At 37.2% G+C, this 26980-nt stretch overlaps 1 protein-coding gene across 1 annotated transcript in view; it reads left to right on the forward strand.

Moving 5' to 3' along the window:
- LOC122815075 overlaps positions 1 to 26980 on the forward strand; it is a 3014144-nt gene that overhangs the window by 362470 nt on the left and 2624694 nt on the right. Inside the window, exons 17-19 of the mRNA XM_044087319.1 lie at positions 3576 to 3722; positions 16459 to 16578; positions 19656 to 19802. Of these exons, the coding sequence (XP_043943254.1) occupies positions 3576 to 3722; positions 16459 to 16578; positions 19656 to 19802 (414 nt within the window). The remainder of the gene's footprint in view (positions 1 to 3575; positions 3723 to 16458; positions 16579 to 19655; positions 19803 to 26980) is intronic.

Below are 26980 nucleotides of genomic sequence, written 5' to 3' on the forward strand. Positions count from 1 at the left end.
TTTATATTAACGTGTGCTGAAATCTGAGAGGGATGATGGGAGCTTAGTTCATATAAGGGGGGGGATTTTGTTTGGAGAAAGGTTAATGAGGTGGTATTTAGCACACTAACTGGTTGATGACTACTAGTTGAAGTAGACTGGATGGAGATTGAGGGCTGGAAAGAGCTAGATATGTATAAATATAGATGAAGTGGGTATGGGTGGGAATTAGGGCTAAGGCAGATGAGTCCAGAGCCTGACCAAACTGAGGGCAGAGCAGAGAAGGGTCCCACACCCAGGCTATTGAGATGTTAAAAAAACAATCAATGGAGCAACATTTTGGCAAGGTAACAAGAGACTGCAAACTCAGAAACTAGTAGGGCATGGGATCAACTGGACTATCAAAAATACTTCAATAAAATACGAACTTTGCAGCATTTAAACAAGACCATATGGTATTTTAGATTGTATTTCATTGAATTTTTTTGCTGGTCCAGTCAATCCCATGCCCTACTGGATTCTGAGTTTGTAGTTGCTGTTTTGGAGCACCTTTCCTTTATTTTGGGGTTTTAAAGGTAACAAGACAGATAAATGATGCATTTCCTTTGAGAGATATTTTTAATATGCAAAAAAGCAGAGTTTAGCACTTTCAGGGCCTTTATAAGGAAAATTGCTGCTATTTCTAAAGGAGGAAAATCTTATCTAAAGTACAATCTGTGATTATTGCAATGCGTTATTAAGGGAGAGCAGTGACACCATGCTTGATGCTATGTTAAATATATAGGAAGAATTCTACGGCGTTTTTGTACTTCATAAAGCAGTACACTTAATGGGGGGGGGGGTTAAAATGTTTATTAGACTATACAATTACAGAGTCACTAGTACAGGTTTCAGTACTGACTCCTTGACAGGGATTTTTATTTCAGCGAAATCAAGATTATGGGACTCGATACCTTTGTGGGCTAGAGTCCTCCTGTAGTGTGCACACTACGATGTACATGGGTAGTTACACATATTAGACAGGCATTATTACTTAATTACATGACTTATTTCAATATTCATACTTTAATCAATTCTTTCTGACTAAGGTGCCTTTTCTGGTTTGAAGAATGAGTGGTATTTTGGTGTGGTCTTGTTTTGGATGACATATAAAGAATACAAAAGCACTTTATATAGTCAGGTATGTGTCCTTTGCTGAGAAAAATAATAAATAGTGGAGAAATAAGACATTATATTAAAAGACTATTTTCAATTCCTGAGCAAGGTTAGAGGAGAAGAAAAAAAGTAAAAAGTAAAATACAAATGCTCTGCTGTCTTTGCCACTTTTCCACTGAAATAGCCTTCGCTATTGGTATGGAATGCATTTATAAGGTCTTCAGTGACTGTGGAAGCTGAGCAGAGGACTATTTAGTGCAAGAAAGATTCGATGAGAACAAAACTAGCATAAACTGTGCTGTAGAAATCTGCTACTTTACAATATCCTCCTGGCATTCATCATTCTTTCATATGCTACTGACGTTTTCAGTGTATAACTATACTAAAGTTAACTCTGTCCAGTCAAACTGTGATTAGGAGACTATATCAGCTAGTAACATTATATAACATCAGTAACATATTTGCAAAATATGGTTCTAGTTTCTTCAAGGAACATAATTTTGTTTATGGGTAAATATTCATTACAGGGAAGACTAGTTGTCATAATGTTCAAGTGTTGCTTCCCATGCATAAGGTACAAGGTTCAATACTGACCTCTGGCCAATTCCTGTCTGGTATTTGCATGTTCTCCCTGTGTCTCTGAGAGGTTCATCCCACCACTGAAAAACATGCTTAGTATTGGCCAGTGTGTGCCCACCATAAAGAACAGCAGCTCTGGGTAGGTAAGCTACGTGGGTACCTGGAATAACACTATTGAATAAAAGCTGGATATAAAACAAATCAACTTACCAGACAAGAGCTAAGAATTGCTATACTCAATGTAGGTTCACTGACAATATGCAGATTGGAAGTAAATGACATGATAGTAAGGAGGAGGCTGGTCAACTTATATATCCAAGAGACAAGATGAAAGGGCAGTGCAGCAAAGCCATTTGGCTTGAGATCCAGAGTTTACTACTCAGGAAAAAGGCTAAAAGGTGTGGAAATAGTGGTGAGGGGGGGGGGGGACTTCAGAAGGCAGTGAGGGATGTCATCAGAATTAGTGACAGGCTCATGGAAACTAAACTCCAGCCTAATGATATGGCAGTATTCATGATCTCAGCCTATGACTAGGGTTGTGATGCTGAGAAAAACAATGCATTCAGGAAGCAGTTGCGAGACTCACTAGATAAAGCAGGACAACATGATTTGGTGTTGATAATGGGTGACTTGGATGCACATATCAGGACAGACAGTACAGGGTATGATAGTAGCCAACACATGGTTCAGAAAGAGAGACAGTCACAAGATCACATGCAATGGCCAACATGCTACTCATGTAGACTTCCTCCTAGTAAGGAAAGGGCACTGGGGTAGAATTGGTCATTGCAAATTCATCCCCAGTGAAACAGTGTGTCCACAGCATAAACCACTGGTTGTCAGAATCAGCTGCAAGCAGTGGTCAGAGAAGGCTGTAATGTCAACAGAGATGAGGCTGAAGACCTGGACGTTGACTGGAGAGAAAGCACAACTGTTAAATGAAGTACTTAGGGCTCTAGCACCTCAAGAAGTAAAGGAAATGGATGGAGCAAGGTGGAAGTAGAATGTCAATCCCTCAAAACAGGATGTGTGAGGGCTACAAAACAGATATTATGCCGAGCCAGGTATGGAAACATGGTATATAAGGAAAGCTGGTGGTGGAATGCAGAAGTCCAGCAAGTCATCAAAAGAAAGGAGTGCATGAAAAAGTGGAAGATAAAAAAGATGAACTAGGTTAGGAAGGAATACTGGCTGGCTAACAAAGAGGCTAAGGAAAGAGTTGCAATGGATAGAGTATTAGAACTGGTAAATGGCTGTCCAGTTAAAAATGTGTATAATCTGATCTGCTCTAGGTCTTGAAGGGGTAGGCAAACACTCAGATAATTTGTTAACTAATGTAATTATACCTGAGGCTTCCTTGCAAATGCTGGGCTAAGCAGACTTTATAAACCTTATTTGTTGTTAGGATCTATGTTTCTTGGTCAGCTTTAAACCAGTCACTTATGTCCTCTTTCTTCCCAACAGTTCTGATTGCCTTTCTCATTTTTTATTTGTTTGACATCAGAAATAAAATTAAGCAAACCTTCAAATTTATTAGTAAGCCACTGTGGTTCTTAAAACAGTTTTTCTTTTAACCTTTTTTGTTTTGTGTTATATTAAAATTATTTTAATTTTCCCTAGGGGTACCTACAAACATTATTTCATAATGGTTATCATCTAGTTAAACATGCTTATGTCTAAGTGTGACAAGGAGAATTGAGATGAAATTAATGTGCTGAATTTGTTATTTTTATTCTGTGTTAACACAGTCGATATTTTTTGAAAAGAAAAATATAATCTGGCATTAAAATATATCACACAATATGTTCATTTTAGCTGCTATGGTTTCATGTAATCTAATCTATATATTTTGTCCCCTGTAGGAGGGCCAGAAACATTTAAAGTTGTCCCTGCTGATACTACTTTCTTCGTAATCACTGCCCTGCAGGCAGCGTCTGCTTATTCCATTCGAGTATCATCTTTATTTGGAAATGAAGCAGGAATACCAGTCGTAATCACAGCAAAAACTTGTGAGTTTTTTCTATCATTAATCCAAAACATATGATTTGAATGTTGCTCAGGCCATTGTAGATGTTACAATTCCATAAATTAAATTTATATATGCTCTACGCTAGTTGTGACATACTGTAAGAGCCAGGCTTACTTGGGCAGACATGTTTTTTAATTTGTCTCCATCATGACATCATATAACCAAGTGTAACCCATTTATTACTATATTTTTTATTTTTTTATTTGTTATTTTATTTACATTTTTGTTGCCAGGATAGAGCACTGTGGATGTACTACATACTACAAACTGTACGGCAACAATAAAACACTGGCTGTAAATGGGTTTGAACCATTTTCCCACTATCATCCGAACACTGGTATACTCAGTTATAAATGCAAGTGTTACTCTTAGCAGCAGTTAATCTTCCAGCACTTATTTTATTTCATGTCTTGAATTTAATTTCATTTTAGATACATAATTTGCTGACACAAATTCTAGTTACTAGAAGTATTAATTCATGTCAAGTTGTAAGTTATAAATAGCAGCTGAAATACTATACAATACCAGTATCACTAAACAATACACATCACTAAATGCCTGCAGCAACTCAAAAAGTACTGCATTGTTTCAAGGTGAAATTCAAAGATATTGTGTGCTGTGCATAAGGTTAGTGCACTGGGACAGAGACCTCTACTCCACATTCAGAGACATTGATGAAACTCTGTCCGCTATCTGTTATGTTAGTACGCAGCACAAGCTACATCAGTATACAGTAGTGAGTTCTAATCAGATGCTCATATTCCATTACCAGCTGAGCACACTGGACATAAATGTCACATTCCAGGGGTGACCAGGGAGCATTGTCAGATTCAGTCACTTGCTTAGTGCAACAAAAGGAGGCTGAGGGAATCAAACTCTGGACTATAAGATACCCATTGTCGCCTTAAATCTTTGTGCTAATTGCCAGACATTTCAGAGAGGGGAACATAGTGCATCAAAACAGATAACAGGAACAGGTTACATACCTAATGATGCCACTATTGAGAAAAGAAAGCAGACAGTTAAAATTCCAGGTTTGATTATTGTAAAACATGCAAACAATGTCTTGCCTAAGGAACCATCTCTCAATGATTCTACTATTCTGTATACCCTTTATTTAGATTTAAGGTTTTACAACTTAGACCTATTTCTCTGGAATTTGTGAGGAGGTAACAGTTACCGCACCTGGTGTCCTACCTACTATTATAGAAGAAGGAGATGGTGACGCAACAGGCAAGTGTGCGAATATGCCTGGCTTCCACATGGACACTAATATCTCCCAGTAGTAATTTCTATTGCTTTATGCCAGTGAGCTGTCATTGGCTGTTTGTCATGGTTGAATCTGTTGTTCACCCAAATGTATGTATGTATGTATGTATGTATGTATGTATGTATGCAAGCAGCAATAGCACAGGCCAAAAACAAAGGTATATATAGTTTATATATATATATATATATATATATATATATATATATATATATATACATAAACTTATGTCAGCAGAAAGGGTGGTGAAGATCTGACATTTCTATGCAGAATTGCCAGTAGACCGCAGTTAGGAAGTTGCAATATATATTAGTTGGGAGTGCCACATAGGGAAAAGTTGCAAACTCAGCTTCTCCCCCTTCAGTACCTTACTCATGTGTGTTAACCCTAACCCTGCAGCATTCCAAGTGAAAGCACTTTTCTCTATTAGTGTCACTATGCAAGAGAGTCACATACACAGACAGACAGACAGACAGACAGGCAGACAGACACAAGTCATATAACCATATGCACAACATAAAATCTATTTACCCTTACTGTAGCTTGCAGATGCTCAAACTCACACACACACACACACACACACACACACACACACACACACACACACACACACACACACACACACACACGCACACACACACACACACACACACACACACACACACACACACACACACACACACACACACACACACACACACACACACACACACACATCCCTAATTCCAAAACTTTTATTATATCTGAAATTTCAGCATTTTTTTATTTTTTTATTTATTATTTTTTATTTTTACATTTGTTGACCGGGCTAGTCTAACTGGATATATGTCCATTTTCAGTAGAGGCCCAGGGAGAAAAACTTCAGGGAAAAAACATACAATTAATAGAGAATAACATAAAAACATTTTTATACAGCAATATTTATGCAAACAATTAATAGAGAATAGTATAAAAGCAGTTTTATACAGCAATAATTATATGATTAAGGCAGTTTTATACTGCAACAAATTTAGCCTAAACATGTAAGCTAAAGAAATTGTAAAAGAATATAAAAAATAGTAGTATGTAAATACTGGAAGCAAGTCTTAGAAGGGTGTACTAGTAACACTTTTTTCTATTTGAGAGAAAAGGATATAGAAGTAATCTAAGAAGGTTGTAATAGGAGAAAGGTAAAAGATTAGAGTCAAGAGAATGTTAGTCAGGGTTAGAACATGGGCATAACCAGTGATTATTGAAATATAGCTTTAGATTTCTTTTAAAAAGTGGGAGAGAGGTCAGAGATGTAAGGTCAGGTGGTAATTGATTCCATACTTTTCCGACAGAGTTAGAGAACAAGGAATCACCTGCTAAGTTTTTAGATTTAGTAATATGCATAAGCATTTTGTTAGAGGAGCATACATTTTTGAGATTGCTGTATGGTATAATGAAGCTAGAGAGTGTGGGAGTATTATGGGGTTGATAAAGGGCCTTGTATGCTATTGTAAGTTGCAGAAATTGTATCTGATTACGAAATTCTAACCAGCCTAGTTGTTTCAGATTAAGACAGTGATGAGTTCTAAAAGGGGAGCTTGTAGCGAACCTGGCAATGTTATTATAGGATATAGCTAGTTTGTGAAGGTTTTTTTTAGAGAGGTTGGTGTAAATGGGAGAGGCATACAGAAGAGTTGAGTGTAAATTAGTTCTAGCTATAGTGGACCTGGCCAGTGGTGTAAAAAAATGTTTAATTCTGTAGAGGGATCCTAATTTATGGTTAACTGATTTTACTGTGGCATTAATGTGGGTATCAAAGTTGAGATTGTTGTCAATTGTGATTCTTAAGAGTTTAGTGGTTAGATCAGGAGAAATAAGGGTGCCATTATTTGATGTGATACTGAAGTGTACAGGGGTAGTCTTTTGGGTTGGTGTAAAGAGTAAAAGTTTAGTTTTTTTGGGGTTTAGTAGGAGGCAGCGGTCAGAGAAACAGTTTTCTACTATATTAAAAGCTTTTTGCGTATGGGCCTGAAGTTCAGCTTGAGAGGTGGCTGCACAGACTATAGTAGAGTCGTCTGCATATTGAATACATGTGGAGAGAGGGATGGCTAAGTGGAGGTCATTGATGTAGATGGAAAACAAGAGAGGGCCTAAAATGGATCCTTGTGGAACACCTAATGAAATGGGCAGAAGGTTTGATAGTCTATTTTGCCAGAGTACAGCCTGCTGTCTGTTATCTAGATAGGATGTGAACCAGTTCATTGAAAGTGGATTCAGTGAGTAGGACTTTAGGATGTGAAGAAGGATTTGGTGATTAACCTTGTCAAAAGCTTTTGATAAATCAACAAAGACTGCTGAGGAGAGGGTATTTTTGTTGCGGTTCTCGTTGATACAGTTATTGAAGGAAAGCAAGGCAGAAGAGGTACTATGGAAAGGTCTAAATCCATGTTGACAGTTAGCTAGTAGGTTGTGATGGAGAAGATGGTTCATTAGCTGTTTGTGGACACACTTTTCCATTATTTTTGCAAGTGGAGAGAGCAGTGTTATAGGATGATAGTTGGACGTGTCGTTGGAGCTACCACCTTTGTGTAATGGGATAATATGAGAAATTTTCCAGATGGATGGGATAATACCTTCATTTATGGTTCGATTTATCAATATGGAGATGGGATAAGCTATGGCTTTAGATGCTATTTGCAGGAATTTGGCTGGGAGTTTATCAGCAGAGGGGGTTGTTGCTTTTAGCTTTTGGAGAAGGGATCGAATATATGATGTTGGTACTGGTTCTAACTTGAATACTGGGGGTGACTTGGAGGTGGAAGTTTGTAGTTTTGAGATATTGGGGGATAGTTGGCTAGTCAGAGTTTGAATAGTATTGGTAAAGAAAGAGTTAAAGGCATTTGCTGTTTCAGTTGAGTTTTCAGGATTAGCACCTGAGGGGATGGGGGTAATAGTTGCACCTGGATAAAGAATTTTATTAATAGTAGACCAAAACTTCTGAGGTTCCTTGAGGGAGGATTGTTGTAGGTGGAGATAGTAGTTCTTTTTATCTAGTAGGATGGCTTTTTTGTGTTATTTCTTTGCTGTCTGAAGGTTAGATGATCTGTAGAGTTCTTAGTAGTTCACCATTTAGCCCAAGATTTGTTTCTATGAATGATTAGTTACCTGGTATTGTTTGAGAGCCAAGGAGCAGGTTTAGTTTTATTTCTTGTACAGCGTATTGGGGCGTGATGATCAAGGACTGTTAGAAATGTTGAGTTGAAGTATTCAACTGCTTTGTTAATTGGGAGGGATTTTAATGGTGACCAATTACATTGCTTAAGTTCTATTTCGAAAAGCTCAGGGATAAAATGCTTTTTGGAGCGAACTGTTCTGATAGTGTTAGGGAAGGTTGGGTTGGTTTTATGTCTGATTATCTATGTTAGCAGGTGGTCACTAAGATCATCTGGGAGTATTCCTGTTATGTATGTGTGGTGAGGACTATTAGTCAGAATCCAATCCAAGATGCTTTCTTTATTGTTCAGTTTATTAATTCTGGTGGGGGAGTTAATAGCTTGTGAGAAGCCATAAAGGTTAATGTGGTTGGTAGGGTTTGAACTGCTACAAGAATTCCAATCAATGTTAAAGTTTCCTAGGACTATGGTTTCTTGTGGGAGCTGAGAAGAAAGCCCGTTGAGTATGTGTTCTAGAGTATGCAATGTTATTGCCTGGGGGAAGATAGACGCAGATGATGTTTATGGCTTTATGTCTGTTAAGCTGGAATTTTGAGATAACTATTTCAGCGCTAGAGTCTAAAGATAGGTTAAGATTTACAGTACTAAGTTGTATGTGTGCTTTATAGAGAATTGCTACTCCTCCTCCTTTTTTGGATGTGCGATCTAACCGAATAATACTATAGCCTGGAGGAATGATTTCATTGTCTTTTATTGAAGGTTTTAGCCAAGTTTCTGATAGGCAAAGGATATCAAATTGGTGGACATCAAGAAGGGCATGTACATGAGGGATTTTGTTGCACATGCTTCGTATGTTAAGATGAGCAATGGATAGTGAATTGGGTGGTTTGATTAGAGGAAAAGTGGGAATTGTGGCTTGGGGATTATTTGCAGTGATAGGGATAGGTGTTGGCCCAGGATTAGGATGAATGTCTCCATCTGTTAGGGAGTGGAGAAATATAAAGTACTTAGGTTGGAGAAGTTTACAGTAAAAGTTAACTGTATGTTTAGTTTTTAGATTACTGTATTTGATGTGTTTTAGTCTGTGAAATTTAGCAATTAGATAACTGGGTTTAGAAATGGTAGTTTGGAAGTTAGGGAGTTTTGTTGACATTTGTTAACAAACCCTGCTTATCTATGCTCAAAACAAACCTCACACAACTTGCAAACTGCAGATGTTACAAGTATAGACATTTTCAACATTCAACATACAGTCTTTCAACAAAATAAGAGCAGAAGTTCAAACAGTAAAAAAAGTGATTTCAGCAAATTAACTGGTAGTTCAGCAGATTGACTGCTAGCTATATATATATATATATATATATGGATTCATATTGTTTAGATGAAATTTGTACATCTCAAACCACAAATGACCATACCTAAAAGACCAAACCATAAAACACAAAACAATGGAAAAAAAGAAAAAAAAATGAGATCTCATTTAACAACTGCTGGAGAGAATGCTTGTAAAATGGTATCGGTTTTAATTAAAAAGACAAGATGGCACAGGTAAGAGAAGCTAGTGAAGATATAAATATAAATCAGGTAAAGTGATTTCAGTACAAAATATCAAGTCTTTGTGGCCGTGAGATTAACATCAAGGGCAGGGTATTATGTTAGATTTAAGTTATTTCACAAGGGCAGAGGAACAGTCCTTGTGCTTTGATACCAAAGAATTTGTGTGGAATACAACTGAGGATTTATTCTGAATCAGTTTTATGCTTTCAGGCATGCCTTTCAACTTGATATGAGATAGCAGTAAGAGGCATTTCCTAAATTTTATATTGCTTCTAACTGTGTAAACAATATTAGTTGCAGAAGATCTGAGCTCTTTGGCTAGATTGTATTAACCTAAACAAAAACAGACAATAAGCAGATGAGATTAGCTTGTGAAAAACGTTTAGGTGAGTTAATGTGATCTTGTTGATAAAGTCTTATTGTTGCTTTCTCCTTAAATGAAAATATGCAGATTTCTGATTAATCATCAACCGTTTACTGGAGCATCTTGACAACAGATTGGTAGAAAATGTAGCTCTGAAGAGATAGTGAAGACACTGAAGTACATTTAGCATCCTTATTCTTGAGTGATCAGTAACAATGTATTTTACTCCATGGACACAGCTGTAACAGCTAATGAGTCATATATATAACAATGGAATATGGTGATCAAATTTGAATTCAGTTTCCATAGATTTCACCAATATATGTTGTAGATTCATAAGTTTCAATAAATTAACATTCACTTATCTTTGGTGGTATATAAAAGCTGTTCACATTCCGTCAGGATTCAAGGAGGTTGAAGCCTTTTAATCTGTTTCTGAGAGTTGGTTGAAAGTCAGCTGTGGAAAAGATAGTAAATTCATCATAGTTTTACATTTACCTTAGATCATTACAGTGATCCCGTGTATCATTAACTAAGATGAAGAGTAATAAAACATCAGACACTGTCTCTTGACAGAGGACAGTTGGCACTTGAGTGTTTGTGTGGTTTGCATTGCTCTATCACTCATCTCTGCATTTAATTTTGATTTGAAGCTCTTTATTTAAGGTTTGATCACTTCTATTTTGTATCTTATTCTAGTATTGCATTTGTTTTGTTTTAAGTTTTCTGTTCTAGGGTCAGTTAAACAGTTATCAAATAATTCCTTTGCAAAAAATTCCTTTGCAAACTGTGAATAACATCAGTTAATTAGTGGGAGGAGCTTAGAGACAGCATTGCTCTTTTATTTAGAAATATCTGTAGTTATCTGAAATTTTGGTGTAGTCTGCATTGCTCTGAGTATCACTCATCTCTGCATTTAATTTTGATTTGAAGCTCTTTATTTAAGATTTGATCACTTCTATTTTGTATCTTATTCTAGTATTACATTTGCTTTGTTTTAAGTTTTCTGTTCTATTGGAGTTTTAACACTTCTCCACTCACCCAGTCCTTGTTGTGTTTTTAAGTTTGGTGGCTTTTGAGTAACCCACCCCTACTATAAATCTCATTTTGGACACTCCTCCCAGTCCCATCTCATCAGCTTATTCTACTGAGTAGAGAAAGATCATTTGGGAAGGCCCACCCCCTTAGCTTATCAACTTTAAATTATTGTGTTTCATTCCTTCCCACTTAACCAAAAAAATTGCACTTTATTCATCTGATTTTACTATATTTGTGTTTCTTCCTACTTTATTACTTTATTTTGCTTTTGCTGCATATTCTTAAAAGTACTCAATTGCATTTATTCTGCTGCATTTATTACTGCTTGTTAGTAGCCTGATTAAATTGAACTATTATTCTAAGCACTTGGGCTTCAGGCCAGTTGTTTTACATTAAGATGTGTGTTCTGCACTCTTGTGGCAGGACAGGTAGCATACATCCTTCTAAGTTGGGAGGTGCTGATTGAAGACTTAGTGTCTGTTATTCTAAAAGTTTCTTAGTTCTGGTTTAAGCACTTGGGCTTCAAGTCAGTTATTTTACATTAAGAAGGTTTGTGGTCTGCACTCTTGTGGGAGGAGATGGTAGATTCTGCCCTTCTGAGCTGAGAATTTCTGGTTAAAGGCTTATTGTGCCTGCTTATTTGAACTGTTTCTTTCTGAAATTGGTGCACCTTGTTTGCTGTAGCATAGACTAGATTTGGACCTGCTGAATCTAGCTTTGTTTGTATAACCTGAGCACTAATCCAGGCCATCTTTTTTTGGAGAAGGTTCCCCTGCACCCTAGTGGCAGGAGTTTGCAGCTAGAACTTGTTTGATTGAAGACTGCTGGAACAGGGCTCAGTTTTGAGTTTTCTTATTGGTTAATTGGTTATTTTTTTAAAATCAGCTTGCTTGTTTGCTACTGTTATATTTAAAAAAAAAGTTCTAACTTGTTTTCCTGCCTTTCCTGTTACTAGAGTAGTTCAGATACAGATTTGCCATATTCAGGACTGTATTGAAGTTTCTAAGATCCCTGGACCTGTCTGTGTTAGAGGGAAGCCTCTCAGCTTATCAGTGGGAGCGGTAAAAAATACACTGAATCCACAGATATTGCCAACATACTGGCAGACAGGTTCAGTGCAAACCCCCCCCCCCCCAAAGGAGAAATATCTATCCCAGCTGAATGTAGCCTCCCTGACATCACAGATGTCCAGGTGAGAGCCGCCCTCTCCAAAGCTAAAAACACAGCATCAATGGGACCAGACGGTGTCCCAGGTTGCGTGCTACATGAACTCCAGAGGAACTAAACTTGCACATAAGGCTGCTGTTTAATCTTAGCCTTACTACAGGATATGTACCCAAAGAATGGCGTACAGCAACAGTGGTTCCACTCTACAAAAGAGGTGCTTCTACGGACCCTGGAAATTACTGCCCCATAAGCTTGACGAGCCTGGTCTGCAAAGCTATGGAGACGATCATTATGGAACTCATAAACAAAGACATTGGTGACCTACAGACACTTGATCCTACCCAATTCGGCTTTGTTAAGGGCAGATCCTGCCTTTTGAACCTAGTCGACTTTTTTGAAACAGTCACTAGGGCCATTGATGAGGGTAAGGCAGTTCACACAGCCTACCTTGACCTTGCAAAAGCCTTCGACACAATACCCCACTCGGGCATCATAGACAAGCTCACCAGCTTAAATGTAAACCCATATGTCATAAGATGGGTTGCAAACTGGCTAAAGGACAGAACCCACAAGGTCAGAATTGCTGGAGCCATGTCAGACTCTAAGCCAGTTACAAGTGGTGTCCCACAGGGCTTGGTCCTGGGACCCCTCTTGTTCGGCATTTGTTTCTCAGAAGTACAAGCAAACATAGGAGGATTGTGGCTGATAAAGTTCGCAGATGACTGCAAGCTGGGTGCCATAATCGATACTCCAGCGGACACTAGCATCCTTCAGAAAGGCCTCACAGAAACAGATAACTGGTGCCAGAGCCATGGCCTTAAACTGAACGCCAAAAAATGTATAGTTATACCCTTTGGGAAAAACAAAGTACCCACAAATTACCACATAGGTGGTAATCCATTAATTACGGAAGAAGTAATCAGGGACCTAGGGACCCAAGTTGACAGTGACCTCTCTTTTGACACCCACATTGCCAAGGTGGTTAGGAAGACCTTCTATATTGCCCACCTTATCATGAAAGGATTCACATCTAGATCAAGAGAGGTCATTGTGCCCCTATACTCTTCCCTTATCAGACCCATGATTGAGTACAATGCCCCATTTGGTATGTATCTTACCCGGCACCTGCAGCAGTTGGAAAGACCCCAGAAGTACCTTACCAAGAGGATCAAGGGACTCAAACATATGTCATATGCTGCCAGATTGAAGAAACTCCAGCTCTATTCAGTCGCATACCGCCTACTCAGAGGTGATCTATGCCTGACGTACAAGGCCATGTCCAATCCGGAATTAATGGACATGCTCCACCTAAAAAAATCCAAATCCACCAGAGCCACGAGAGCGAGAGACTTGAACCTCAACACAGAAATAAATAGGACATGCTGGAGGGACAGATTCATAACCCAGAGGCTCCCTACACTCTGGAACAGAATCCCAGTCCAGGTTAGACAGAGCCCCTCACTGACTCTCTTCAAGAGAAATCTTGACGAGTGGATGGGAGATCGTAGGTTTACCCGAGGCGCCATCTCTGTGTCACTTCTAGACAGAGGCACAGTAAACTAAACCCTAAATGGGCACAGTATTATCATTCCAGGGGGTGGCGGAAGTCACACACACTCTGGCTCGGCTTATAAATGCCCTAGGGCAGATAGCCTAGTATGAACCTATGAACCTATTAACCTATGACTAACTCTTTTCTTCCAGTTCTACACATTCTTGTTAACTTTTCTACCACTCTCAGTCTTTGCTATAAGTAATCTGAAACAAGCTTTAATTTCCATTCAGTATATCCTACCTTTTCCTTTGTTAATGTAACAAAATGTATTTTATTTATTTATTTTATTTTACATTTGCTTATCGGGAGTGTCTGACTGGGTTTAATAGCCCATTTTCAATGGAGGCCCAGGTGACAAGAAAAGCTCCAGTATAGTATTTCTTTTGGTGTCCTTTATCACATAGCAAATGATTTAACCTCTTTTCTCTTTCCAGAATCAAATTTTGGTTGCACTGGCATTTCAGATGATATTTCTTATCTTAATTCAAGTAATTTCCCTTCTGCCAACCCACGTTCCACAATCTTCCCACATTTAAATTGATTATCAAATCCATCCAAAAATGCTATTTCTCTTTCCTTACCTGATCCGTTTTTCAGCTTTTCAGCAGGCAAGTAGTGTATATCTTTATTCTCTTTTTAACTTCTGCTTAAATGATACTTACAATTCAATTTTCCTCCACTTTTTACAAAATTTCCATAAATTGATGTGATCTTTTCTAATTTTTTTACAGTTTTTATCCCTTTACTTGATTGATCATCAGCATCTTCCCGACCAATTGCTCCCTTCTTTCTTCTTCACTGAGGTGGGTCCATCATTTAGACAGCCACTGGGGCGAGTTCTCATTTTTTTTAATTTCTCCCTGGTTCTAAATACATATGCTCTAATAGTCACATGCTGTTTAGCTGTGAATGGCTTCCTGTCTGGTTTTTTTACCCTTTGGTTTGGATGTTATTCAGGACATTTCTGCAGGCACTCTAGACATCAGGCTTGATTTTAAACTCTCTGTTTTTAAAATCTGGCCAAACAATTCACTTATACTGCAGTGATAAGGTCAGTAAAAAGGCCTAAACATGCATGCATGCATGTCTACAGCTAGTGGGGTTTGGGTTTATTAGCTCTAATGTACCCATGCAGACTTAATCTAATAAAACTACAAGTTTTGCATCCACATCCATTTGCAAAATAAGCAGCATTAAACTGTAGTGTTTGTCACTGTGGACCAACTATAATCCTCAGTTATTTATAAAAAAAAATAAAAAAAATATGAGGGACAGGACAAAAATATAACACATATCAGGGACATTTCAGAGCTATGTACTACAAGTCAAAAATATGACATAGTCACAAATTTACAGTGAGTAATTGACTTAGTTAGCCAACATGAGGGACAGTAACTTTGCTTTCAAAAGTTGCATGAAATGTAATTTGGAGGATGTCCTGAGTCAAAAATCTTGTCTGATTGTGGCATTAGGCTAAAAGGCACATAGTTTGTTGGTTATGACTGAGTATATTTTTATTACAACTTTTCTACCTTTTTTGGAAGTCAGTCATTATACAAACATGTTGCTCATATGAGTGACTGGCTTAGCCAGTATGTTAGCAAGGTATTCAACAACTCTTTGGAGTCTGGGGAACACATCACTATTTTATGATCTTATTGTCCTTCTGGAACCAAAGGGCTTGAAGGACCACCATACCTGTAGAGAAATTGTCAATTTCCTTCAGCCCTAAGAAGACAGATTCTGTAAGCTCCTCTTGCTAAGCATCTAGGCTCTAAGCAATAACTGAACAGTAGTGGGTGATAAGAATGTTAACCATAATGGTGATATCAAAATAGATGATAGGCCCAGATTGATGCACTACACCCCACCTTACATATAGATATTTATATCTTCCAGATACTGTTTTAGATGATGTTTTCCATTAGTTTAATATTACTGGTATATTTAGTTAGGGGGGTGTGGAGGGCACAGCCCTCCACATCGGGGGTGTGGGGGTGAAAGCCCCCCACATTGAAATGTTTTAAGTGGTGTGCTGTGTCTTGTTGGTCTACCAATTTTTTTCCCTAGGAAAACAATCCGTGACCTGGGCTTTCGCTGTTTTTGCAGTTTGCTGTTTATGTGTTGTTGAAACGGCATTAGCTGTAATGCCATTTCGACAAGATAACATAGACCCCATTTTTTCAGTGAGTATCTGCTCCTATCTAGTAGAAGTGATTGAAAACCTTTCTTATACAGATATTGGACTAGCAGGGTGACCTTCAAACATCATCTCTTTAACAGGGTTTAAATCCCATAGACAAGGCTACCTGAGATACTATAGTTGTCTATGAAGCAATTTTTACTTTTGATTTTATATGGTTGTTTCATTATAGCTCTTCCATTAATTTACATTGTTTTGTGGCTCTCATTTGTGCATTATACCTTTTGCATTGTTTTGTGGCTTTCATTTGTGCATTCTTGTCAATGACATAAGGAAAACATCTTCAGTCAATATACAATAACTCTAATGACTGGTACTTATGTCTGTAACAGCCAGAAAGGAACACATGTAACTGGTAAGACTGGAAATTCTTAATTATGTGGATATTTTGACTATGCATTCTTCTTTCTTGTACATTTCAGTGGATTTGCCAAGTGTAGCCAAGTTTAAAGTCCTGGAGGTTACTGATGATGGCGTGTTGCTGAGCTGGGAGGACCTTCCTGGTGTGTCAGGGTATCAGTTGTCTTGGCAAATCACTTCAGGTAATAATAACACAATGATATGTGCACATCTGGTAGTCATTCATTTTGTATTTGTTAGTGAAGGCTTTTATTTTATAATAGTATTTTTCCACATTTTTGGCACTGCTGGACCACTGTTATTTCTAATGTTGGTTCTATGAGAGTGTGATAGAATATTTCTGTAGCGACTTTGCAGTGGAAGTGGAAAATGGTCTTGTTATGTTCTGCCATTTATATAAGCACAGTTTAATGGCAAATGTCAGATACAGAAGTGTTCCCTTTTTTGGATGCAACTGGCAATAGATTTTTAAAAATGGGAATATTTTATCACTGTTTTTGATTTTGCTCCACCCGTTTTCAGCTGGCCAGCAAATCCAGAAAGCTGTACATTTGAACATGTCATGAAATTCAATGATGTGTCAGGATCATGCTGTTCGTGCCCAGCAGCTCCTAACCTGCAAATGTGAGCTGGCTCACCCAGTTAATCCCGTTATTAGCGATGTCCATGTTATTCAAAAATATAGTGCTGATGTGGACAAATATCATGCACTCTAAGTCGCACACAGTGGAATCATCAGCATTTATCAACATGATTTGTGCTTCTCTGCATGGAAGGACTGCATAAATTCCACTTTTCTGAATTATATGCAAAAGAACACAGTACACCACTGTATACAATGCACCCCCAGTCTGAAGATGTAGGGAAGCACTTTGTAGCAGTAGCATAGCAGTGACATGTACTTAGTAAGGCATGCTATACCTTAATAAGTGGTAGTGTGCACGTATTTGGGTATAGTACAGCTACCTAAGGTATGTTTCCTGCTGTGCTGTCACATCTAGGAGTGATTCATAAAAATGTTTCACTCCTTATGCATGACGGCAGATCAAAGGACATTACCATAACATGGTAACAAGGAGATCTGGTGCTCTGTTAGCTTCGACTGGCAAAGGCTCATTGTTATCACTGTATGGTGGGAGGACAGATATACTTATGGTAGCAGTACAATGGCTCCCTGGGCAACATATTAGCTGGGAAGGAGGATCTCTGTGCTCACTGGTACAACACTATAGGACTGTTCTTTTGCCCCATAGGTTACCCTGCTGTACTTTGATTGTCTATGATTGTGAATAGTGTATGACTGGGGATAAGGGTTATTTGCATATGTACTGTGCATGGAGTACAATGCCTATACAATGGAGTAATACTACATGCAAGGTATTGGCTCAGTGTGAAAAGCTCATTATGAATCACTAAGGGCTTTGCTACCCAGGAATATTACAAACTAGCACTGCTTCACTGTGCATCCCTGTTTATGGGTGGTCCCCAAAAATGGCAAACAAAACAGGTTAATAAGGGAGAAAAGAGCTGAAAGATGGTTCTGCTAAACTGAGGGACAATATGTGTCTAACTTTCCTCAGTGATGTCACAGCTACTGTCTTAAATAAAGTCATAGTTACAATGAAAAGAGTGCTCGTTTAAAAACTGAGACTGTAAATATTACTCAAAGAACAGCAAGACTAAATGTGAAAGTGAGGAATATATAGTAAGTCTGAGGCTGTAGTATATATAAAATTAGCAGGAACATGGGTTTGCAACCAAGAGAAGTTGAACTGAAAAAATGCTTTAAAATTATTACAGTGGGTTTTGACACCTACTTTATTTACTTTGATACTGAACTTTATATGGATACTAGGAAGCCCAACAAAAACATGTTATAAATAACATTAAACATGCTCATTTATGAATACAGCAATATTAGTTTTTGGCTATTATTTTTAATATTCCTGCTCTTCTGTTTTACCTTCTTTTTTTGAGGCTACCAGTGCAACAGACACTTTTATTACTGCTGCTGAGGGCAGGAATGAACTCCTTCTGATGGAGGACATTGCATGGGGAAATTACCCTTTCACCAAACTGTGCTAACCTGGGAAGGAAATTATTTTATTAAGTAAATGACACAGAAGATTCGGCCTCCCATAGGGTGGGTATGGGCCATTTTTTTAATTCTGCTGCAAAAGTTTTTATTTTCTTATTTGGTTCTCTGCATTCTGCTGTCTAGCTTTTCTCTCCAGCCCCATTCAGCTGATTAATCCCCCATCAAAGTTGGATGTAACTATTGTCAGAGGTGATAAGAGATAAGAGCTTAGCAACGTTGGGCCATCTTCCTTAGCGGTTAGCTTTCTCTTGCCCATCTTTTTTATTGGATGAAGACCATGCACACAGTATGCAATGGAGCTGCACAGAGTTTAGGCATGTGAGCTCCACCCTGATATAATGCCTGCCTGTGTTGCTGTGAGGCCACATGCCTCAGGAACTAATTCTCACTCCCTGCTAGATGTGTTTCACAAAGCCGGATCTTCCTAAACTGCCTTTCTGACAAAACAGAAGCTTTTATACTTTCTTTTCCTCCCTTTCTCCATTGGTACCACCCAGGTCACTACTCATCCTGAGGTCACCAGCAGTATTAACAGCGGTATTAACAGATGCCTTGTCTCTGCACCAACAAGCCATCTTAATTGTATCAGTTTTCACTTGCATAGTGAATTCAAAAGTCTGACTTTTGAATTTGCATCATGGAACTTTTGACAGACGTGGAGGTTGATGACTTCTTGATGTGACAGTTTACAAATCTGTATCATTCTGCCTTTTTACAGATACTGCTGTAGAAAAGCCAATATGTTAAGGTGAATAGTTTCAGTCTTTACACGACATCTCACTCCAGTCAGAAACACATCATCCAACTACTACAGTGCAGTTCAGTAGCAAGCAATTACAAATATACTAAATATGTTCAAAGTGCTACTGTTGGTCTAGCAAAAGGCAACAAAGTAAAATTGAGAACATTGTCCATCTATGATGGCTACAGACAGAGTAGCTGAGATGTCAGTATTTCATCATTCTGCAAAAGCAGACACATTCCTTATTTTGTGCTGGTGGGCACTACACAGTCTAAACCAAAATGGGTTTTATTTTCTGATTGCTGACGTAAATAACTGAGGATTTATTGAATATGATTCTTAGCATTAAAACTGATTAAGATAAATGCATCAGCATTTCTGTTAAAGTGACCGTGGTATCAATCTTTTTCTCTATTAAGCTTCACAACCTACAACAAAAAAACTATCAGCCGCACAAACATCATATCAAGTTAAGGGCCTGGTCTTTGGACAAGTATACCTATTCAAGCTACAGCCACTCTTTGGTGAACTAAAAGGACTTGTAACAACACTGACCGAACACATATGTAAGTAAATCTAAGGCAAAAAGCTAAGAATCATGCAGTTAATGCGATGGGTATGGAACTGGTTCCAGTATGGGGTATTCTTGTTTGAAATATGTATGAATGCAATATATTAAACTATCCTATTAAAAGCTACTAGTTAAAACAGTCATGTTTTTAGGGCTATTGTATTATTTCACAGACATGTAAACAGGTCTGATGTTGCTGGTTTGTGGACAATATGACAATGCCAAAATCTGCAGGATGTTTATCTAAACCACATTGACAGACAAAATCTGCATCACATCTATGAAGGCTCCCAGTTTGAAATGGGTCCATGCAGGTTGACATAGAGGGTTTATATTGCCCTAAACCCCACTTGGTACTAGGGATTCCCTTTTTAATGAATAATAGGTGTTTAGATTAGCTGATAAGACAGCAGCACATATGCTACTGCATATCTAGGGGCAAAAAAAAGCATGAGAAAGGTAGAGGCTATGGGAAGGCCAACATATCTTAGTGAAAACATTTAATATTCCCTTGTCTTACCATCTGAACCAGTCAGTTTTGTTTTTAAGTTAACCTGGCTGGTATTTAATATTCCCTTGTCTTACCATCTGAACCAGTCAGTTTTGTTTTTCAGTTAACCTGGCTGGCATTAATAAGCAAATAAAGAAAAAAAAAAAAACAGCTGGCATATCTTGTGGTTCAAGGAAAATAACATATCCAATTGAATCCAAATTATATAATGCAGCCACAGTGACAGCATCATTTATTTATTGCATTTTGTTAACAAAGCACCTCTTACTATATCTATGGCCTCTTTTCAGGGCAGACTGCAGGTGGGATGTTTATTAACCCATTGAAATCTAGCCAAGAGAACAAAGGGATTCCAGTATATGGTTCTGTTAGATGACTTGTCAGGATTTGCACAGTGTAGGATATCTGTTGTGAAGTCATAGCAAAAGGTGACCAATGAAAACTAGATGCTGAATGAAGTTTAAAATGTTCCTACGTTTGCACATGAAGATACGTTTGAATCTGAAACTTCTGAGGTGAGCTCTGCTAACTGAAGATGGCATCATATTCTGGAGCTGTAGAGCTTGCTGTAATAGTACAGTTAACCCTGAAATGAAAGAGAAATAAATGATCGTGAATTATACTGACACTTTATGTACTCTTTAAACAACAGAATGCCATTAGGAATATCAGGATTGTGTCAGAACACAGATTTTCTGTTGACATGCTTAGCAATGATGATGTTTGCAGAGCTCAACAAACTATACTTTGCAGTAACAACAAACATAAACTGCTTGATATTGCAGTTCATCAGAAGAATGTCATTTGTGCTCACTTTTGCTCAGAATTGCATGATTTTAATTCTTTTAAATGCAGTGCATGATTTGAAACAAACTGTGTGTTTCTTTGATTAAACTCATACCTGATAAATATACATCAGCCATTGCTGTAATCACAGTTGAATGCCAAGTAACAGCAGAAAATAAAGTAAGGTTTTTGGCTTGTAGCCATTTTTGCAGTTTGACAACAATATAAGTTAGAAAAAAAATAGAAAATAGAAAAAGTATTAAAAAATAAACAACTTAACTAATAACTTTTATAATAATTATAATTATAATACATGAAAGTAATTATTGTAGGAATCTTTTACTGCATATTTTTGTTTTTTGTTCATATGCACATTTACATAGTACATGGATACAACTTTTGACCTTGTCACATTTTAAGTTAAGCTGTCAATGACAGTGGTGAAGTTTAAAACACTATCAGTCCAAGCCAAAAGGAAGGAAAAGGGGACAAAGGAATCTGTATAGTGGGAAGCGGATATTGTCTGAAGTATTAGGGGAAAAAGACAAACACATATTGTCTGAAGTACTTGGGGGGGGGGGGACAGATCACTTACAGGAAACAGTAAACAGATGAAGAAAAGAAGGGGCTGACAATTTATCTGGTTGCCTAATTGATAGCATTAAACAAACATTGGTGAACCCACGCCTCAGTCACTTCAGCCATGGAAAAGGCACTATATTTTGTTTTCAGTATAAAACAGAGAAAATATCAAGCAACTTTAAACTTGAAAGATAGCTGTAAGGGGTTGTGACAGGAATGGAAGCTGTTATTTTATGGATTCACTTTGTCAAGTTTAATCAGTTGTGCCATAGCCATTACCTTGATGCAGTGTTGTACACAATTGCTTTCACTTACATCTAAAAATTATACCCTTGCAAAATATGTAACCTTAGTGATGTACAAAACTACTTTGAATTCCAGATGTCAGGCCTCAGATATCAGTGCTTGACAGATGCTAGTTGCTTGTAAGGATCGGGATTTTCAAGTGTAAGGGATGGAAAACTATTAAAATCTACATGTTTTTTCCAAGTTTGTTGCTGCAGATTGATAATATAAATATTAACAGACACACTCATCTTATTAATTCATATTTTTCCACAGAGCATAAAAAAACACTTCTTTTTGTACAATGAATGAAAAGTTATTATAGCTCTACAGGTATATTTGTTAAAGGTGTTAAAAGTGTGAACTTTGATTCATTCATATTTGTAAGTAGGAAGTTACAAGTCATTCCCACTGCATTGAAATAAAACAAAAAGTAAGGCCCAGACATCCTGGGTTTAGTTAGTCACACAGGCACTGGAGGAGCTGTTAAAGGGTTGGAAAAGAGCAACAGAGCAATGCCTATTTATGCTTCCTGGGGGCAGTTAAGGGGAAATTCCCTTTGAATAATAAAGGCCTTCTATTCTATAAAAATAATTTTAACATATCTGAATTATTAAATGTCCTCTAAGTTGTGTTATCTCTTTAGAGTTATTGTGGGTATTTGATAATGTCAAGCTGAACAAATGTTATGAAAATATGACCCTGAATTATATGTAATTAACAAGTAAAGGTTATCGCTTATTAAATGGAGGGGTAATACATGCTATAGTCAATGTTAAGGGGAAATTCTCTTATAGTATAGCATAGCCTCAGAGAATAATTCTACCGATGGCCTCTTCTTCTTTTGACTTTACTCCTAGACTTCACACATTTTTCAATCAAGCCCCAACTAAGCAGATTCTGTCTCTCAACAGCTACACAGAGCTAGTCAATACTGGCACTAGATTCAACATACATAATGTCGTGTCATTATGCTTTGGACTTAATTGCAAGTATTCTTCATAAATTAAAACTAGTCACCGTTTGATCAACTACTATTAATGTCTGCTGTGCTGTTAGGTGGAAAGAAACAGGAAACACACAGGATCATAATATATTTCTCTTCCTCAGGAATTTAGCTGAAAATAAAAAAAAGCAAATCAATGTATTTAACAAATCAGGTCACTTTATGGAGTGCTGTCAAAAATACAGCCAGTCTTGATTCTAAGAATTCATTAACCCTATCCTTCAAAAATATTTCATTGAGAACATTAATCTGACAACTAAGGCATCTTCTCACCAAAGCCTAGAGCACAAAACACATTCTTAATCTGATTAATATCTTTTCTTTTACAGGGACATAACCTCCAAAACAATACATATCCACTTAGAAAAACTCCCATAACATACCTCTCAACCTCTTAGAGCAAGAAATCTGGACAACGCCATAAATAATAGGGGGACAAAGGCCCAAAAATAGGGACAAGTTTTAAATATTGCTTTTACAAATTTAGAAAGTTGATAGAATAAAAGTTTTGCATTAGCATGAATTTTCTGAAATTTATGAAGTCTGAAACTTAAATGCCTTTCATTATTTTCTGACTATAACCTGCAATGATTTGCCAATGAATAGCCAGAAAACTGATTTTTTTATAAGTAGACCAAAAATATGAGGCAAAAATCTGGACAATTGAGGGGCATGTGCCATAAAAGTCCATCCTTAACAACTGTGCTATCCATCTCTTCTTTTGGGGTCACTGCACCACACATTTTAAACTTCTAGTACACATTTTTAATCTGTACTTAGTGCATTCTCAGCAGCAAGTTTAAACATGCCGCTATTGTTACTGCCCAAAAACTATAACAGCAAAAAAATCCACTGAACTTCTGACTCATTGTTTTTATATGTTTTTATATATTTATTTACCTAGATCATAAAGGCTGCGGTGGTGCAGCGGTTAGCATTGTCGCCTCACAGCAAGAGGTTCTCCCATTCGATCCTTGGCTGGGGTGTCTTCTGTGCGTAGTCTGCATGTCCTCCCTGTGGTCGAGTAACGTATAAAGACATGCAGGTAGGTGCGTGCGTGAATGGGTGTGCCTTCTTTGAAGGTTGGGAATTGGGCTGGCAACTCAGCACCGTAAAATACACTGCCAATCATTAGCAGATCGGAGTTCCGCTGTGGCGTCCCCTAACTGAGAAAAGCCAAAAGACATTACATTACTATATGGCAATAACAAAGGAACAAGGGACTTAACAGAGGCTTTAAATGATCGTTGATTATAAGTAAATGCACAGAACCACAATGAATACATTAAAGACTAACATTAAATAAGGTGGAAGAAAACAAATGTACAACAGAATAACGCTACTTTCTATGAAATATTTACTAGATGATTGAAGTTGTATAACTGAATCTCCAGTAACTTTGGTGAATATAACATTAAAGAAGCACAAAAGTAAACATTGTATATAAATTTGTTTAAAACAACATAAATCACTTAAAATATGGCGTGAAGCAGAGATGACAGCATGGAAACATACTACTGTAATCTAGCCTTACTTAACATACAAATTTAATTTCAGTTTCCTTCAGTAGAAAAAAAAATCTGGTTTGAGACCATGTTTGTAACAACACCAAATGTATGTGCTTGAGTGAATAAGTTTGGGAGATGCCCAACACTGGATTACTATTGGAGTAGCCTAAGCTTTTTGGGTTATAGCATGTTAAAGGTATAACCAATCAGTCAGCATTTCAAGGCTTCAAAGCTTACCTGCTGCTGAAATGCTCTCCGAAGCTTCAGACCTTACTTCTTGCTGAAATGCACTCCCTATGCAGGTTTTGTGGAGCTGATGGTTGGTTATCGTTCTTTCTAGATTGGGCAGATAATTTCTTTTCACAGAGAAAAAAATTCTACTAAATTATATTTCTGAAGAAAAATTGTCTTTCTCCATGAAAAATGCTAGGAAATGTTATTATTTGGTCTACCTTTACATGCAATGGAATTTTTTTTCCAGTTAAGAATGCTTGCATGAAAAAGCACTGTGTGCAAATTCTCTTTAATCATTTTTCTACATTGTCATGTAGAATAATCAGATTTGGGGGAGGATTTTGAGTTTTAGGGACTGTCTTTAAAAAGTGTTATCTCAAAACTTGACTTGGAAGGTCCCTTGTTTTACTGGCTCATGCACGCTCTGCAACATGCCTTGCTGGTGCTCTTTTTGGTTGAACAATGAAACAGATATTGGCCGCCATAGTTCTTTTCCCCCCATCATCCAGAATTATATTTCTTAGGAGTTGTCACTCTCCTACTTTGGACACAATAAAAGAGTCTTTATGGGTTCTGTTCAAGCAGCTTTATTTTATACAAACACATCACTATAGAAGTTTACTGACTTTAATGTAAGTAACTTATATACATACTAACAACTGTGATCATGCATGCTCTCACGCTGGCTGCTCTTATGAAATGGCACTAGGGATTGCAAGTGTCTGGAATTTATATGTACACGTACAGCCTCAGCATGCTTCTTAAAGATACAGCAAAATAAAACAAAAAAAAACAGTCGCTGGAACCATGACATGCATTTATTTCCAGTACAAACACATGTTAAAAACTGTCATCCTAGAGGCTTCCTCAGGCGTTAAATACTAAGAACAAGAGTAAAGTAGCTTATATTCTTAAAAGCATGACATATTAATTATGTAAATCAGATACAATTATGGTTGTATTTCAGCAAAGGTTTTAAAGGGACAATGTCATTAAGACCTGATAGTATGTGAGTTTTGAGCCTAATTATCTACTTCATCTCTACTAGTTCAGTTTTCATTATAACATCACCACCTCATATTTCTGCTATGCCTACTTCCAGTAAGGCAAATTTAAACATATGGCTATCTCCATTTTCTAGAATATGTTTATACAAAGCATTCGTGTTCTTCATAGTGTTTATCTCTGAGACATGGCTACAAATATGTTCTTTCAATTTCTGACTGGTTTTCTCTATATAGTATGAGCCACATGTTATACATATTTCCAGATCTACAAGGTTCTTGGTATTACAGCTCCCATATGCTTTTAATGTTATATTTCTGTTACTAGCTAAGTGAATGGATTTATCCATATTAATATACATGCAAAATTTACAATTTCCACATTTATACGTGCCTTTTTTAATTTGTTGACTATTGAACCATATCTTAGACTGCTCCTTGTAGCATAATATGTTCTTAAGGTTCTTATGTTTCCTATATGTGAAGTGAGGTTATTCACTTATAATATTTTTAAGTTCCGGTATATCCTGCAATATATGCCAATGTCTAGAAATTACTCTTTTGACAGCGGATATATTTTTATTATATGTTAATATACATCTTAACTCATCTGGTCTTTGATCGATATATCTAAGGTGTTCCTAGAACTAAAGGCTTTCCTAACTGTAGAACATTGAGTATCACCATATATATGCATCACCTCATTATAAGTATATCCTTGGTCAACAAAATCTTTCACAATTTGATTTATTTGGCTAACCATATTTGATTCAATAGTATTTAGTCTTGCTACTGTAAGGAATTGGTTCTTACTCGCATTCTTACAGGTGTGGCCTGGGTGCATGCTATTTCTATATAACAGGGTATTCCTTTTAATATGTTTCCTGTATATATAGTGGTCTCCAAAGTCCCTTTTTCAATTTGAAAAACTTGAAAAAAAAATCAGCCTTTTGTATTAACCAGCAAGTTTTAAACTGTTCTGAAGAAGCCTGGGAGTGTTCTGGGTGAAAGCGCTTAACCATTGTACCTTTTCGGTGTATGTGGATACCATTGGAGTTTAACTGTTTTTCTGCAATAAATTGTTTCTGCCATGGCTGTGGAGTCTCCTATATATACATCACAATGTTGGCAAACGTATTTGCCACTGGTGTACCCATTGCCAGCCCATGTATTTGTTTATATCATTGTTGCTGAAATAAGAAAATATTGTTTTTTAGTACAACCCTTAGCAAATCACAAAGTGTTCCTATGTATCTT

Source organism: Protopterus annectens, chromosome 11.part0 (genome assembly GCF_019279795.1).
Source record: "Protopterus annectens isolate FY-2018-M chromosome 11.part0, PAN1.0, whole genome shotgun sequence".
NCBI classification, from domain to species: domain Eukaryota; kingdom Metazoa; phylum Chordata; order Ceratodontiformes; family Protopteridae; genus Protopterus; species Protopterus annectens.